The 16,018-nt window shown below is 45.8% G+C and overlaps 2 protein-coding genes across 23 annotated transcripts in view; one reads left to right on the top strand and one right to left on the bottom strand.

Annotated features, from left to right (window-relative positions):
- Positions 1-17: 17 nt before the first annotated feature.
- LOC118505490 (SWI/SNF-related matrix-associated actin-dependent regulator of chromatin subfamily E member 1) lies at positions 18-2,672 on the bottom strand. Its single transcript, XM_036041344.1, has 2 exons — positions 2,597-2,672; positions 18-2,468 (listed from the first exon to the last, which is right to left on the bottom strand). Exon 2 carries the CDS (start codon positions 2,409-2,411, stop codon positions 123-125), a length of 2,289 nt encoding a protein of 762 aa, XP_035897237.1. The 5' UTR covers positions 2,412-2,468; positions 2,597-2,672; the 3' UTR covers positions 18-122.
- A 775-nt stretch (positions 2,673-3,447) lies between these two features.
- The window catches only part of LOC118505486 (RNA-binding protein Musashi homolog 2), an 83,483-nt gene continuing 70,912 nt past the window's right edge, over positions 3,448-16,018 (top strand). For 2 of the 22 annotated variants that reach the window (XM_036041328.1, XM_036041326.1), the window contains exons 1-2: positions 3,463-3,597; positions 15,697-15,894. Coding sequence is in view for 6 of the 22 variants with exons in the window: in XM_036041312.1 (XP_035897205.1) it covers positions 4,316-4,423; positions 15,697-15,720 (132 nt within the window). In the remaining 16 variants the exon portion in view is untranslated. The other 20 variants (XM_036041313.1, XM_036041316.1, XM_036041327.1 and 17 more) reach the window with 16 other exon arrangements.

Below are 16,018 nucleotides of genomic sequence, written 5' to 3'. Positions count from 1 at the left end.
GGCAATCAAAAACGGGATTAACTGCTGTTGTGTGGAGGTTAAATGAAGGTTTATTGAAAAGCTTCCCTTTAAGTTACATTCTACATCAATCGAGGGGGTTTTATCTCTAGCGTAAAATACGATCAATCGTCTTTCTTGTCGCCATCGTCATGTTTGGCGGCTGCTGCGCCACCCTTCTTGCGCTTCTTGGACGCCGGAGTAGATACTGGTGGCGTAGCTGGTGCTACCGCGGCCGGTGCTTTTTCCGGTTCAATCTCACCTGGTTCCGGCTGTGCGACAGATGGGACCGCCGTCGGTGGCGTTACCGTAGCCGTTGCTGTGACCATTGTGGGGGTCGGTGGTGGTGCACCGGGTGCTGGAGGCATTCCGCCGGGCGGACCAGCACCACCGGCTGTCGGAGGTGGTGGTCCGTAGCCGTGATGTGCTTCCGGATGCGGATGCACCTCCCCGTAGTGTCCCATCGGTCCGGGAGGTCCACCGGGTGGACGAACCGCTCCCGTGACGTAGCTTCCTGGCGGTGGTGGCGGAGGTGCATACTGCTGATGGTACGGATAGTGTCCGTACTGACCATACGGTTGCGGATGACCTCCGTACGACGACAGATAGTACGGTGCACGAGGGGAACCGGCGTGCGGATAGCCGGGGAATGTCGGTCCGTGTGCTGGCATGCCCGGGTGTGGCTGCATGTGCGGTGGCATGTGATGGGGCGGAGGATGGGGTGGCTGATGATGCGGCACGGTTACGTTCGGTGGTGGGACCTGTGCTTCCGGTGTGTGCGATGGTGGTGGTGGTGTCGGTACAATCGGTGCTTGATGTGGAGCTGAGCCGGACGCTGCGGAGGTTACTGGGGCACCATGAGGAGGGTAAGCTCCATGAACGACCGCGTGGTGTGCTGCCGGTGGCTGCGATGGCTGCTGGGCAGGACCAGTATGGTGCACGGTTGATGAAGGCGGAACTTCTGCTTTCGGTTCTGCTGCTGCTGCTGCTGGCGGCGTAGAAACAGCAGGCGGCGTTGCTGGAATTGTTCCCTGTGCAGGGGCAGGAGGAGCGCCGGGAGGTACCACCGAAGCCGGTACTTGCTGATCAGGAGCTGGTGCAACATTCGGTGCCGGTGAAGCAACGGGCTCTTTGGCCACTTCCGGAGATGCTTTCGACACTGTGGCGGACGCTTTTTCATCCTTCGCTTCCGGTTTAGCGTCGTCTGTAGTATCCATCTTCTCAACCGGTGGCTGTGCAGGTGCACCGGCTGCAGAATCCTGTGATCCTTGAGATTCATCTGAGACCGCACCTGCCGGCGGTGACCGATCTCTGGGCGCTTCGGTTGATTCTGCATTTGCACCAGCTGGAGTGTCACTCTCCGTAGTGGTTTCGTTTGCTACGTTTGCTTGTTCTGGCGTCTGTTCCGACTCAGCTTTCGGTGGCCCAGTGGGAGGTTGTGTGGAAGCTGGGGCCGGAGCCGGTGCCGGTGGCTTCTGCGCTTCCTCGAGAGCCCGCAGACGGTCTCGCTTCATCATCTCGTACTGGCGGTCAACCATCTTCTGAAAGGTTTCTTCATCCACGGCCGGCTTGCAGTGCTTCTTCAGCTCGTCTTGAAATGTTTCGCTCGATTCAACAAACTTTCGCTTGCGTGTTTCAAACTTTTCCTCGATCAGCTGCAGCTCGTGCTGCAACTTCATCTGATGCATCGTCAGCGACTGTACTTGGCGCTTGAGAACGTGCATGCGCTGCGTAGTGACGACCGAACGAACATCCGGCACAACCGCGTCCGAGAAGATTTCATTGATCAGCCGATGGTTGCGAGAGAAACGAGCGTATGCTACGTGCTTAAACGAGTACCCATCGTCCGGGTCATCTTCGTCCTCGGCCGGCTGAATGTCAATTCGACGATCGGCTTGCGTGCCCTTAGAGCTCGACCGCGATGACGTCTCGTGACCATCGCCATCACCCGGCTTTACCTTGTTCCGTGCCGTCAGATAGGCCAGATAGGCCGGTGAGTTGTGGTACGCCTTCATGTTCTTCTCGTGTTCCGCCTTCTCCAGCTCATACTCCGCAATGTACTCCTCTTTTTCCGAGTCCGGCAACAGGCGCCACTGCTGCCCGATAATCTTTCCCACTTCCCACAGCTTCAGATCGGAATTGGACGCTTTGATCGAGTCCCACACCTTGCGCGAATAGCGCATGTACGGCATCAGTGGTTTCTCTGGCGGTTTCGGTGGCTTAATCATCTTCGATTCCGACGCAGCCGAAGCTTTGCCCATCTTCTGCGGATTGAACGCCGGATTACCATGCGGGTTGTGCATGAAGGGGCTCGAGTTGTCCTTCCGGTCAGCACCCGAGCCCGATGGACGTAATCGCTGCGGTGGCATCGACGGACCCGGTATGTTGTGTTTATAGTTGGCAGGGAGCGCCATCTTGAATTTCCGATTTCAATCAGCGTCGGCAAGCTCGAGGTTTCGAGGTGTTTTTATCTGAAAATGTGATTCACCACAAGCACAAATTAGTTAGAATTGGTTGAAGAGATATCAGTCATGGATGAAAACTATGTAATAGCACTCAAATGCTCCGATTTGCATGAAATAAATGCTTTCTTTCTTACCCCAAGCAACGCCAGACGCTAGTTTTGTTCTTCAGCAAAAATTTGACATATCGATGACAGACACGGAGTCAGACGTATGGTTAAGACGTTTGGACATGGGAAAGGGAACGGACAAACAAAATTTGAAAAAAAATTTTTTTTGGAAATGTATCTAAAAAATAAGATTTTAATAACGGACAATGTACATGAAGAATTATTACATATTCATTGACGGTATAGCCTAAATTAAACATCTGATATGATGAGAATGTTGTTTATTCTATCGCCATAGTGAGAAGCTCGGTGAAGGCGTCCATTATTAGGTGAGAATCTGTTTCCATGTCGCATGGGAGTTCGGTGAGTTTGAGCAAGAGAACGATGCTGAGAGAGATTCCCAGCTGCCAGCCTTATTAAAAGTAACAAATAAGCTGTTAAAATCGTTGGATTTTAAAAATGTATCGAGACCTGTGTGAGGAATAAAAAATCTGCAAATACCTTCATTATGGTAGTAGATAAATTTAGAAAAACTTATTGAGTTTCACCAATCAAATGGATATAGGTGCACCAAAACCCTAGTTCAGCCTAGAATCCAGACGAAAACAACTCCAAAAAGCTGCCGGTCCATCGCGTGCTCGCGCATTTCCGATTCTTGCTTCTTTGCGTCCTGGTCGAACCATCAATGAAAACAACAAGCTGGTGAGAAGAGAGAAGTGAAAAGAGATCGTCCCAGCGCTCGCAACGAGTGAAGCAGACAGCGATAGATGCGAACCGATGCGTACTCGCTTGCTCACGCGTATTGCTGTCAGATTCTGCCAGTTGAACACGTTCGTGTCAGCTTTTCTCCTGGCTGGCCGTTCTCGGCGTCGACGCTTACTCTCGCTCACACTTACTTCCAACGCTTGCTAGAGTACAGACGTGTTTGTTTCCGCGGCCCCTGGTGAAACCGATCTTGGAAAAAAGGATACCCAGTCGAAGGAAGAAAAGCATTTTCAGTGCTCTCGCGCGCCCCCGTACGAGTGAATGTGAGTGATGGTGAAATTACCGTTTATTTCTATATGGGCTGCAAATCAGAGTTCTAAAAGCAGCAGTTTGTGAAAAAAACCTCGTCGCACGCTAAAGCATAAATCAAACGAAAAAAAAACTAATGGTGGAAAGAATAATAACAATACCTGCAATCCACTAAATCTCCTTCCGATGCGGGCTTTGTGACAATTGTTCGCTTTTTGTCTGGTTCAGTGAGTGTGTGTGAATGAGTGAACGCGTAATTTCTTCCCCAAATTTATGTGCTTTCGATAGGTAGTCTAACGCCATGTCCACATACTCGATGGCGTACAGATCTGGACTTTGTGCTTCCATTTTATACAAACGGCCACTGCTGGGTGGTGCGTCGTGTTTCTTGCCGACGAATGGAGAATGAGCATGGGTAAAATTCCATTGCGTTCCCTCGTTATAGGGCCACTTCGGTCCCTTTTTTTTATCCCGAAGCCGGGAAGTTCTTGCAAGTAAAGGGACGCGCATTCGTCCCCGGTTGCCATTTGTCAATCGGTGTCGCCATTTGTCGTTCTTACTGTCTTCATTTTAGTGCGTATGTTGCTCTTCACATGTTGGCAATTTTGTGCCCTATTCCGTACACAGTATCCTGCGGCGCGACGAACTTGGTGTATCCTGTTGTGCACAAATGTATGGGTGCGTTTTTTGTTGTTTTCAAGTCTCTTTTGAAGCACAATTCTAGGCTTTAGTATGTTGTGTGAGTGTGTGTCTGTATGTACGCATTTGTCGGCAGCAGGGCCTCTTTGCTCAAGGATAATGATGGAGCGCTCCAAAATTGAAGCGAAAAAGCAGGCAATCGTAAGTCGTCCAAGTAGCCGGCGTCTGGATGCCAGCCGGAGAGCGTACGTTTGTTGAAGCATGGAAGTAACCCGAAACGCAGATATTCTTCGAGATCGAGATCCCGGAGACAAAGCAGACGAAGCGTAGGGCAAAAAAGCACACACAAGCTGTGCTCCAAACAAAAGAAAATGAGTAAAGAAACGAGTTTCGAAAAGAACGGCAAAAGGATACGATGGAGAACATCGAGCGAGAGGCAGATGAAGTATGCTGCTTAGGGTACGCGGTTGCATGGCGAAGACCATCACGCACCAGGAACACAGGGAAGAATAAGAGCGAAAGCGTTGGAGAAGCAAAAAGTGAAAAAGTGTGTATGTATGCGTGCGTGTGTGTGTGTGTGTGAAGAAATATCATCGCAGTGTTCCCTCCGCGTGTACGGAAGCAAATGAAGAGAAGAAGAGCAGAAGAAGCCGCATTTGGTTCTTGTTTTTTTCTGTTCTGCTTATTCTATACCCCGTTTCCAGCGGTGGCTTTGATGGGGGATGAAAATTGTGATGCTCTCGAAGCAGCAGCAGCAGCAAGAGAAGGATGGTAGCATAACAAAAGCAGCCAAGCACTGAGCCCCCGAAGCCTTTCTGGTCGTGGTCGAACAGAAACAGCGCACAGAACTTCCCGACGAAAGGAAACGCGCTTTTTTGTTGTTTAATTCATGTGTGGTGCGATTCGCGTCTCTCGTGTGAAGCCTGTTTAGTTGCCCGTGTGGCTCGGTGTGTGTGTGTGTGCATGTGAATCGTGGAGATACTCTTTACTCGTTCTGCTTTTGTTCCGTCAATCCGCCTGGTTTATGTTTTTTTTCGTTTGGTGGAGAATCATTTTAACATCGCGCGCGAGCTAGCAGAAGTGAATCGAAGGAACGCGTTGTGCTAAGATGATGGCGAACAGTGGTGCTAATGGTGGTGGTAGTAGCCTTTTTACACACGCACACACACACATGCGCGCGCGCCCTCTTGCATACGCTACGCACGATCAAGAAGCCGCAGCTGCCTGCCTGCCTGTGAGAGAATCGAAGTCGCGATAGAAACCGCGCCGTGTTGTGTGAGAAGCGCGTTCGGTGTGTGAGAGCCACATTGAACGCATGTCCCCCCTTCCTTGTTCTGGTGTGTTCGTACCGAGCAAATACAAATGAAAAAAAAAAGAAACCAAAAATCGGCTGCTCCAAGCAGAGCAGAAGTTGCAGGATATAAGTGTGTTGTGGCCAACGACAGATGTGCTAGGGTTTCGTTGGTCCCTTCAGCTGCTGTCGTCGCCCTTGGCAAAAGTTTGTGTGTGTTTGTTTGTGTGAATGTGTGTGTGTGTGTGAGCGCTCTTTCTTCCCTGTTCGTCCGGTTCCTTGGTGTATCCTGTTTTTTTTGTAACCCTCACTATTCTACTAGCAAATGTGTTTGTGTGCGTGCCACAAATAGGGCTGCTAACTGTGAAAATATCCTGGAGGGAACGAGAGAGAGAAAGAGAGAGCACGAGAAAGAGCGAAACTGCATTATAATTGTACGAAGCAACGAAGCAGAGCAAGCGAGATAGGTAGAAAAGGGATAAGGATTCCAGAATGCGATTCAGAAGAAGCAAAAAGAAGAAAAAAACATGGAGCACAAGAAAGGACAGTGCCTTTAGGGTGTTTTTTTCCTCAGCTTTGCCGATCTAACTGAATGGGTGCCTTCCTCAGAAGCATTGCAATGTGCGAATGAAGCAAAGAAAGAAGTTGAATGGATGGAACCGCAACCGATGCATGCCAAACCAGTGGTAGTGTACCATCACCGAAAGTATCGTCCAGTAGTAAAAGATGGAATCGAACATGAAGGTGTACCGATGAAGCCGTGGGAAAGGATGTGTTACGCCATTAAACCAATGGTACAAGCTCACGATTGGCAGCCATTACGCTTGGTAAAATCCCGCATAAAGTAGTCATTGGAGATAAAATGTTCGTGCCAAAACACCAAGAGAAGCAAATAAGGGGTGGAAAAAAGAAAGCAAGAAAACCTTCGCGGGGTCTCCTTTAGCCGGTTTTGTCTGCTGCATTGCAACACAACCGTTCAAATATGCTGATGTTTTGCCGATTGTTGTGTTGGTGACTAGAATATGGATGCGAAACGCGTGGGAAGAAGGGCATATCCTTGGCGGCATGTTGTTTTCCTCGGTCGCCATGACACACACATACACCCTCTCTTTGGAGTCCTTTTTTGGAGAGCGAGCGAGCGATGAGAGCAGAGCAGAAGCGAAAATGGCGTTTTCGTTCTGACGTTTGTTGGTGTCGGTGGGAGCTTACTGGAAACTCCTGGAGCAAAATATCCTGCAGGATACGCTCGAAACCAGCAAAAAAAACTTGATTACTGCAACCGAAAAGTGTCCCTTGCAGTTGATTACTAGGAGTTTCAGGATTTGGTAAACAAGTCAAAATCATGTGCATTTTTTAAATAAACCTCTCTTCACTTTAATGATCTGCTGAGGTGAGCCCTTAATGCATTCTCCTGATCGCCTGGTGTAAGGTTACGGTTTTGTGGTAGTAACTTTGCCTGAACCAGAAAGTAAGGTTAGCGCCATCCCTGGGATACTCCAAGAGCGAACCGGATCCCGGGATGCCCAGATTCCGCTCATTCCTGCCAGGGATGTGTATGTGTTATATCTCGATGTCATTTTTGCATCCAAACCCCTCTAGTTCAGAACCCCAATCTTTTTGCGCTCCGGGGTTTGTTTTGTGTGTTGTCTCTTTTGTACGCGTATCTTTCCGCCGCTGCAGCGACATGCGATGCATGCGCGAAAGAGAAAGCTTAACACTAGCGCAACAACAACAAAAAATGCTCATCAAAGGGAAGTAACGCGCGAAGACGAGCGGTCGGAAGAGGTCCAGTGGAGGTTCAGAATTTTGCTGACGCAAAACAGTAAAAGCGGTGTGGAAGTTGGCATAGAAAAAAAAAAAAAAGACGCGGAGACGCTGGTTGCGAAAGAGCCCCTAGTAGAGCAGAAAGACGAAGCGGAAAAGATCGCTCGGTAGAAGGAACGATTAAAAATTGTATTCTCAAGTGCGCTGATTTTCTTCTTTTCGACGGGGAGTTGGTACTCTTTCCCGGCTTGGCTCCAGCGGAAGGCAGCACGAGTAAGTAGAACGGCGGACAATGCAGAAAGCGTCGTGGGAGTTCCTGGAATTTCTCTTACCGCACCCGTTGCCTGTGGCGAGTGGCTTTGCAACTACAAAACTCTCCACCCCGAAAGGCTATTCTCGCTGTTGGGTGGAAGAACTCTTTCCAAATTGCCACCGCTATTAGCGTAAGCGTTTGGGTTAGGCGCCACCATTGATGACCTTTTTTTAGAGTGCTCGCTTTCCATTGAAAAAAGCAACAAATGGTGTTCTTATGTAACTTCTTCTTTCGAAGGTAGTAAACCTGCTGCTGCTTGATTGGGAACGGAACTAAGCGCCACAATTGGCCAGGTCACTTTACCTTACAGCAATTAATTAATGACCTAGAACCGAAGTAGTACTACGCTAAAATGTGTTTACCAATGTGAAAATTCAAATGAAAAGTAGCAAACGGGAAAATTCGCAGCTAAATTGTGCTTGGAAATAACAAATCCACCCGAAATAAAACAACCAAGCGTAACGCGAAACACAAACAAAATAAGGGAAAACGTTGCAAATAATAAACAAACAACAAGACAATAAGACAGTTATTTATTTGAAGCATCGCTTGAATGCAATTCGGACGGAACCGGAAGTTGTACCTTTTGCCTGCCTGCCGCTGCAACACCCTCTAGGTGAGCTCGATGTTTGTTTTCTGGCAGAGCACATCGGAAGTTGATGCGTACCTTTCTGTGTCTTTGTGTGGCTGATCTTCATAATCATCATTAAAATAAACACATGTGAGGACCTATAAATAACGCAAAAATAAAGCGAACAGCATAAGGGCCCAACACAGCAAGAACAGAGCCAGCCCTTTTTTACGCCCTCTGTGTGTGCCTGTGTGTTGCGTGTTGGTTCGTTTTTGGTTTTGAATTCTGAAAATGGCGCAAATGGTTGCTGTTCTGCCGAGGGAGCTTGGAGACCCTCTCCTCTATCCCCAGACGCCCCGCGCCTAAAAATCTCAATATCCGTAGGGGGATGATGATTATGCTGGAATATATACGTACGGTTGGGATGAAGAGAAAGCCATTCGTTTGATGGTTAAATCTACACGCCAGTTAATACAAAGAGTGGGTTTAAGTGGGAAGCAGGGAAAAGGGGAAGAGTGTGTGCAACGAAGGGTCTTTTGCGAACGTCATCGATTTAACCAGATGCCGACACCGCAACGCAGTAATATTATGGGCCGATGATTAATGGGGTTAACTGAATCGTTTGCATGAACAAAAAGACGGAAACAGCCCGAACGCAGGGCTCCAATCGATGGCTGCTAGTGTGCTTTAGGGGTTCTAAAAGGGGAAAAAAGGGTTATGCTTTGATTGGGTGAATATGGTTCCTAGTTTACACGTTTATGTCTAATGAAATGTTTCAAAGTTTCTTAAATCGGCACTCTGGTCGAACCTTGATAAATGGCGTGACGGGTTTTAAAACTTGAGCCAGAATTTAAAGCATAATTCGCTGTTGATTCACTTTTTGTAGAATTTTCATCCAGCTATGATGTGTTTTAAAAGTCAAGCTAACCACTTAAACCCCACTTTGTTCAATCGCTCGGCTACTCCTCGACGAACTTCTTTCAACCGAAACGTTCTGATGAGTATGCTTCATAGCAAGCAAAAAAAAAAAGCAAAAGTATTATAAATTCGTCTCGCGACTCGCGTGTATAACAACACCCAAAGCCTCCCTGCTACTGCGCCACAAAGACCTCCGCAGCTCGGTGGAAAAAGTTAAATGCATATTATGCGAAAAAGAAACGGGCGCAGAATTTTAATTACAATGTTATTGTGTAGCGCCGGTGGCCGATTGAACGATTTCCGGCAATCCCGGCGGTGGCGAGTATGGAAGTGTGTATGCGCGGATTGTATGTTGAAGTGAGAACAACGCCGTTCCATTTGCGTGTTCTCGACCATTTAGTACTTGTAAAACACTTTCACTTACTGCAAAAAAAGCATGGGAAAAATAAAAACATAGCCCCGCACATGGGTAAGAAAGTGTTTCGACGTTTAAAAAACACTTATAAAACACCCTAAATCACACTTCCAACACAACCTTCCAGAATTGGCAACGGCTTGACAAAACGCTTAATGTTACCCTTTCTTTTTGCATCTTATTAGCATGCAACAACGGAGTTCCAAACTCACACTGCCCTTCTATAACGCTCATGGCGGTGTAACGGATATGGTGCAAGTGTTGCGTTAATTTTAGTTAGAACGTGATCTTAACGTACGGGCGTTCGGTTTTAGGAACGCTACAGTTGCAGTAAATTGCCTTATTTGTACATGCAATTAACCCCCGCCGCTAAATGGGACAAAAGGTTAAACGGGGTTCCGTTTAGTGAAGTTTAATAAATTGACTTTTTACACAAGAACATGGCCGGGGGTCTTTACCAGCCCTGAGTAGAAGAAACGTGCTTTTAACTTTATGGGGAGAAGGAGATTTTTTATTCGAAACTAGCGAAACTCGAAACTTCTGTTGAGTGATGATTGCTCACAAGCAACCGGCGAACAGTGTCGCCAGTTAGCGCGAATTAAAACTCAATGCATTTAATTTGTGTGTCGCATGGGGTCGATTAAAATTGAGCGTCACTGTAATAATCCATTCCGGCTTAATGCTACCGTATCGCGGACTCGCTTGCGTGCAGCCAAGAGAGGCAAGAGCATCATCTGTCATCTCCATCTGCCAGCCGACGTAAACAAAACCATGGCAACGCCACGGGCACACGCAACCGCGCGCATCTTTCCCGCGACGCGTCGCGTATCTGTATGCTTGCCGTGAGCATGTGTGTTTGTCGACTGGACTGTGGACTGTAGTCGGCGGCTCCGACTCCCATCGGTGCCCCCCCACCCCCTCCCCGCCTCTCCCTTTTACTGTTCCGCCCGGCTCGTCAGAGGGGGACTTGAACCTTCCCGCGGGGCCTTGTAGTTTGACACGCTCGAGGGACGCAACTTTTGCAGCTGGTCCAAGGTTATGGACGCACAAAGACACACACACACAGAGGGAGAAACACGTTCGTCCCCTTTCCCGATCGGTTCCCGCACGATCGTTCGTTGTTCCCGGGGTTGCTGTGCTGTACAATAAAGCGGACTGTATTCATTTGCGTCCATCATGTGCCACAGTTTTACGTTCAGAATCTTTCACAAATGTTGCCATCTTTTTTGTCTTGCGTTTTAATTATTTGCAAACAAAAAAACCAAAAAAAAAAAAACGCGCCCCGTTTGCTCCTCATACATAGGGGGAACGAACCCGATTCTGAACCCCTGTTTGGAAGTTTGGGAGTGATCAAAGTGGACGAAGAACGTGGTGCAAGAACAGTGTTTGGGTTTCACGCTACACAAAGAAACGGTAGGTGCACGAGGATCGTGTGGAGATCGCACACCAGGCAAACAATCGAATGTGCATCCAGCATACAAGTGGGTGTATGTGTGTGAGTGCGTTGTGTATGATGCGGGTCACGCTTTTACATGTGGGACGATTGTTGTTGCCGCTGTTGCCTGGAGCACACACACGCGTACGCGCTCATTGTTTATGTTTTCATGTGTGTTGCCCACTCGCAAACACGTTCTTTCTCTGTCCTGTGTGTGTGGTTGTGTGCTGTCTTATCTAAACTCTGGGAGCACTGCGATGAAAGAATCAAGCGTAAAGTGGGATGTTTTTTTTTTCTTTATTTGAAAGCATCGTACAGCTGGTTAGCGTCAAAAGTGACAGTTGCTCTATGGAAAGTGGCTGGAAGATGCTTTTAGAACACTTCTTCCTGTGAAGTAGGTGGTGGCTGTAAAAAGTTGATATATTCCACTTCAAAAAACTAATCCTTAAAATGTAAACGATGACCAGGTGAATTGCACCTGACACACCTTAAGATACTCGTTACATTATCTATTTTAATCGATTTTTCTTCCCAGAAAACATGGTTATTTCAATCGCCTGCAGGAGCAGGAGTTGGCAAAAAAAAAGAGCGAGAGGGCAGAGAAAGAAAGTTTTCCAATTCAAAAAAGTTACCAAACTCATCACCCGCGGTAAAGCAGTGGGTAATGGTCAAGGGCTTACACAAAATCCTACATTTACAATTTAATGCCGGATATCGTGTAAAAAATAAGCGTGAGGGAATTAAAACTTTGTTTCCTTTTTTGAATTTCCTTTTTTTTTCTTCCGGTTGTCGGCAGTGCGTTCGGCGATTGCTGTAAATATAATAAAATTTAAATTCTACCACGGTTGCAATCCCGTTTTACGATTGCAATCACTTTATTCGTGTGCTCTAGTGGTGCTCTAGTAAAATCCCCACTTTTCCTAACGAGAAGACAAGAAACGAAATGGAGAAATTTTCCTCTTCGTTTTCCCAAGAACGTAGCCAACTGCTGTTTGGGTTGGCGGCGGTGGAATAAGTGTCTCATTTTTAATATACACTGTTTTTTCTCTCTCCAAAGCTCACATTTTCGAGTGAGGCAAGTTTGGTCCCACCATCACCGAAGGACGAAGGAATGTGTGTGTGTGTGCGGTGTGGTTAATTTCGTTCGAATTATGTCTAATTGACGGGCGTCGGCTTACGGAACATCCCCGGTGGCCCTCCCGATCGGCCACCAACCTCGCACCTCGAGGTTGTTGAATATGCTTAGGAAGCATTTTTTTTGCCGGACTTTCGTTTGCACACCGCCAAAGGACGGTAGCCTATCAATGAAGACGAAGAGAACGGCAAGGACGACTAGGCAACAAAAAAAAAAGAGTGAAGAAAAACCTAAAGGTGTGTTGATGAAGTTTTGCTGTGGCCGGGGTCCGGCTTATTCAACTTTTAATGAGTACGGTACAGAATTAATTTGTACTATTCGGTATTTTTTGACAACTGGTATCTCCTCTCATGAGCAGGGCTTTTTTTGTTGTTTTCTGCCGTACGGTTGTGTAACCGGAATTTTTCATTAAACTTTGGTTTTCTTCTTCAAAGACCCAACCCCCGATCGGGTTGTGACGAGCGCCAGGGTTGACGATGCTGTAGGGCAACGTATTAAATTTGAATAATTATTTAACACTGGTTAATTTCGGAAGGATAAAGGCGGGATTTCTGCTTCGGGTTAAGGCCTTGGCCTTAGTAACACCCCGTCGTTTGATCAGCTATTGCGAATATTGCACACTTAAACAACAAAAAAATGGAACTTTTGTAACTGTGTTGATTTTTTTCGCGTTTTCGTTCGCGGAAAGCGTGCTGCGAGATTTAAAATGCAGATAGATCTGATAAGCAGCATAAAAGTGTCTGTGTGTTTTTTGCTTCCTTCATTGGTACTTGGTCCGTTACAGACTGACTGGTTCAGTTTTTATTGCCGGCCCTTTTTCGGTGGAAATGGCATCAATCCCCGCGATTCGATTGAGCATCGCATTCGAAGCATAGCGTGAGCATCGGAGGGAAAATAGCAATTTCCACCAGTGCTGGTCGATTATCGATCATATTACACCGATGCTCGGTCGGTTGTTTGTCTAAATGGGTGAATTTTATTTCCCAAGAAATTGTCTGCGCAGTTCCTAATGGTGGTTTTATCGGAACGGTTTCCATTACATTAAACTTTCAATGTTTGCTTTCGACGAGTTTATTATTGTGCCCAACGAAATGGTGCTATGCAGAGAATAATAAGGAAATCAAAAGAAAAAAATGCAAAACAAAAACATTAACACAATATATAAATGAGTAAAAAATTATAAAAAGTTTACGACAAACGATATAATAACACACAACGTTTAGAAACATGTCAAGCACATGAAAGGAAGACGAACAAGGAATTACGCCGGAGCGAGAGAAACCCAATGATACACGATAACGAGGAATATCCTGAGTATGCCAGCGAAAGGTGGGTAACTGCAGCGTTCAGATAAAAATCCGCTAGAGTAGAGACTGAGTATTGGCCGTGCATCATTAGTCAATAAGCAGTCAAGTACCTCATTACTAATAGGATTTAAGTAAAGGCCAATATAGTAACTCTTAAATCACACAAAAAAATGATAAAATTCTTATTGGAGTATACAAGAGATTTATTAATTTTCATTCCCAAAATGCCATAAAAATCCAGCAAAAAGTCCAGTAAAAGACTAAAAGTTAAACATTTGACATTGGAGCCCTTATGTAATTTTACCCCCTGCTGAAAACTGTCACTATCGTTTGTATTAACTTGCAAAGCAAAAAAAGAAAAGGAACCAATAAAAGGATGCTTTTTGTTTGCTATCTGCCATCGTGCATAGCGCTTACAATTCATAAACCATTCTGTGTTCTTACTGTGCTTCCCCACTGTGCAGGGTGAAGCACGATTAACTCCCGTTTGCCCTTTTGCCTTGAAAAGGGGTCCGAAAAGTATACATAGAACCTACTTTTATACAAATATGTTATTTGCATTGATTGTTTTTTTCCGTTTTTGATATAGAAAGTATTAGTTGAAGCAGATTTCTTTAACTTAAGAAAAGTAGCATACCGAACCACACATTCTTTCTTTCTGTCTATACTCTCGTACTTGCGCATCCTTTCTCGTGAAAGTTTAGCTTAGACATTCTTTATGCATTTGGTAACCTGTCGTGTTGTCTTCTTTTGTTTTGGTTGTTGTTGTTAGGTCTAACGATTTGAATATAATGTTTGATATATAAAACACCCCCCTCTCCCCTTTTTTATGCATATAAACCAACTATAGCGTAATGGCAGCGCCTAATAAAACTGCGGGGAACTAGTTTTGTGCAAATACTTATACTCCATGTAACTGACTCCAGTTTAGCTTATAGCATTGGATAGATTGCTGGAACACAGATCTAGGTATAGTTATCGTTAGAACGCAAGACGTGCATCGCGTGCGCCTATCATTATACTGCATACTATAGCGAACGGATCCTTGGCGATCCGCTTAGTACATACTACCCGTTTACTATGCCTTGTACAAATGTACACCGAAACGGAAGGTTTTCCTGTTAGCTTTAGTGCATTGTGTGTCAGCTGGTTAGCTGGGCGTTGTGTGAACGGGTGCTGTCGTTGTTTAGTGCGAGTAATTGTAATTAAACAAAAAAAAAAAAAAACATTAGTGCAATAACACACTTACACCGAAAGCCGTAAAGGCTGGATCACACGTTGTCATTAATACCCCCAATAACGGAAGTTCTAGCCGCGTGGGACATACATCGCTCCCGCTGCTCATCCATGATTGTTGTCTCGTTTGCTTTTCTCGTTACGTGTTTTTGTATCGTTTGTTCTAACGTTAATCTTATTTCATTCATCAGTTCGGTTCGTTTCGACTGTCGAAACGTATTGATTTCGTTTAACGTATGCTTTATTTAATTTCTTATGTACAAAGTTTGATGTTACCTTGTTGTATCATTTTGTGTCAGTATGTTAGCCATTAAACTTACGGGTGGTAAGGCAGTTGTTTCTAGGATAAGGCTTAGATTTATCACACAAAAAAAAAAACAAAAACGATATATTTGCCTTATCAAATGTTCTGTTTGTCTAACGTACTGATTATTTTGATACTTCAGAATAATATGTAAGAGAATGTGCTACATCATAGCGGTCTAGAGGCTTAGGATGCATTTACCTTAAGAAGCGTATAACACTTCTTGGTTCCCTTTTTTCATGCATTATACCCACTCTCTTTCTCGCTCTCTGTTAGTCTATCCCTCGCACTTTCTGTCTCTCTCTCTCTCTCTTTCTCCAGTATCCAGTTCATGGTTAGTGGACGTTTGTTGTACACTGTTGCTGTGTCTGTTAGTCGCACGGTGTATGTATGTTGTGTTAAAGGACACTCGGTGTATTGCCATGCTCGCATCCAACCTAACTGGCAAGGACGCTTTAGAACGCGCGCGGATGGATGTGTGCCGTGTTGGAAATAGCTGTAATAATTAACCAGTAAACGGTGCCATGTGTGCGACCTACGGAGGTTGCATTCGTAGATAAGGAAACCTATTCTATGCCAACGCCAACGTTTTGTTTTATCATCTAGCCCTCCCCCACCAGTAAAAAGCGAATAGATGAGTTATAGGCACATGCTCCCTATCTCGCCTGCGAGCCCGTTTATCCTTTTCAACTTAGTTGTACTCTCTGTACCATTGTCTCTATGTGTTTAGCTACTCTCACCTTATCTAATGGGTTTACTTTGTGCGATTCTTTCTGTATCGGTAGTGTGAAGAAAAAAAAACATCAAGCGTATGTGTGTGCGTGTGTGTGCGATAGTGTGATATAAAACAATCCCCCGGCAGATTATACCACCAGTATACCTTCCACATTTAGCGCGGAGGATAATCCGCAGAGCAGCAGAATCCCCTATCGGAAGTTAATAGCCGTGCTGCGACTCTAAGCGTTCGTTACATTGTGCCACATGTAATTATGCCTTTAATATGATTTAGTGTGTAGTTTGAAACCGAACGGAAAGTGCGTTTCTAATTAACTCTACTATTACCTAGGCGCACCACCGCATTTACTCACCCGTTTTGTACCCTCTCTC

This window comes from Anopheles stephensi, chromosome 2, assembly GCF_013141755.1.
Source record: "Anopheles stephensi strain Indian chromosome 2, UCI_ANSTEP_V1.0, whole genome shotgun sequence".
Taxonomy (NCBI): domain Eukaryota; kingdom Metazoa; phylum Arthropoda; class Insecta; order Diptera; family Culicidae; genus Anopheles; species Anopheles stephensi.
This window is presented reverse-complemented; position numbering and strand designations above follow the sequence as displayed.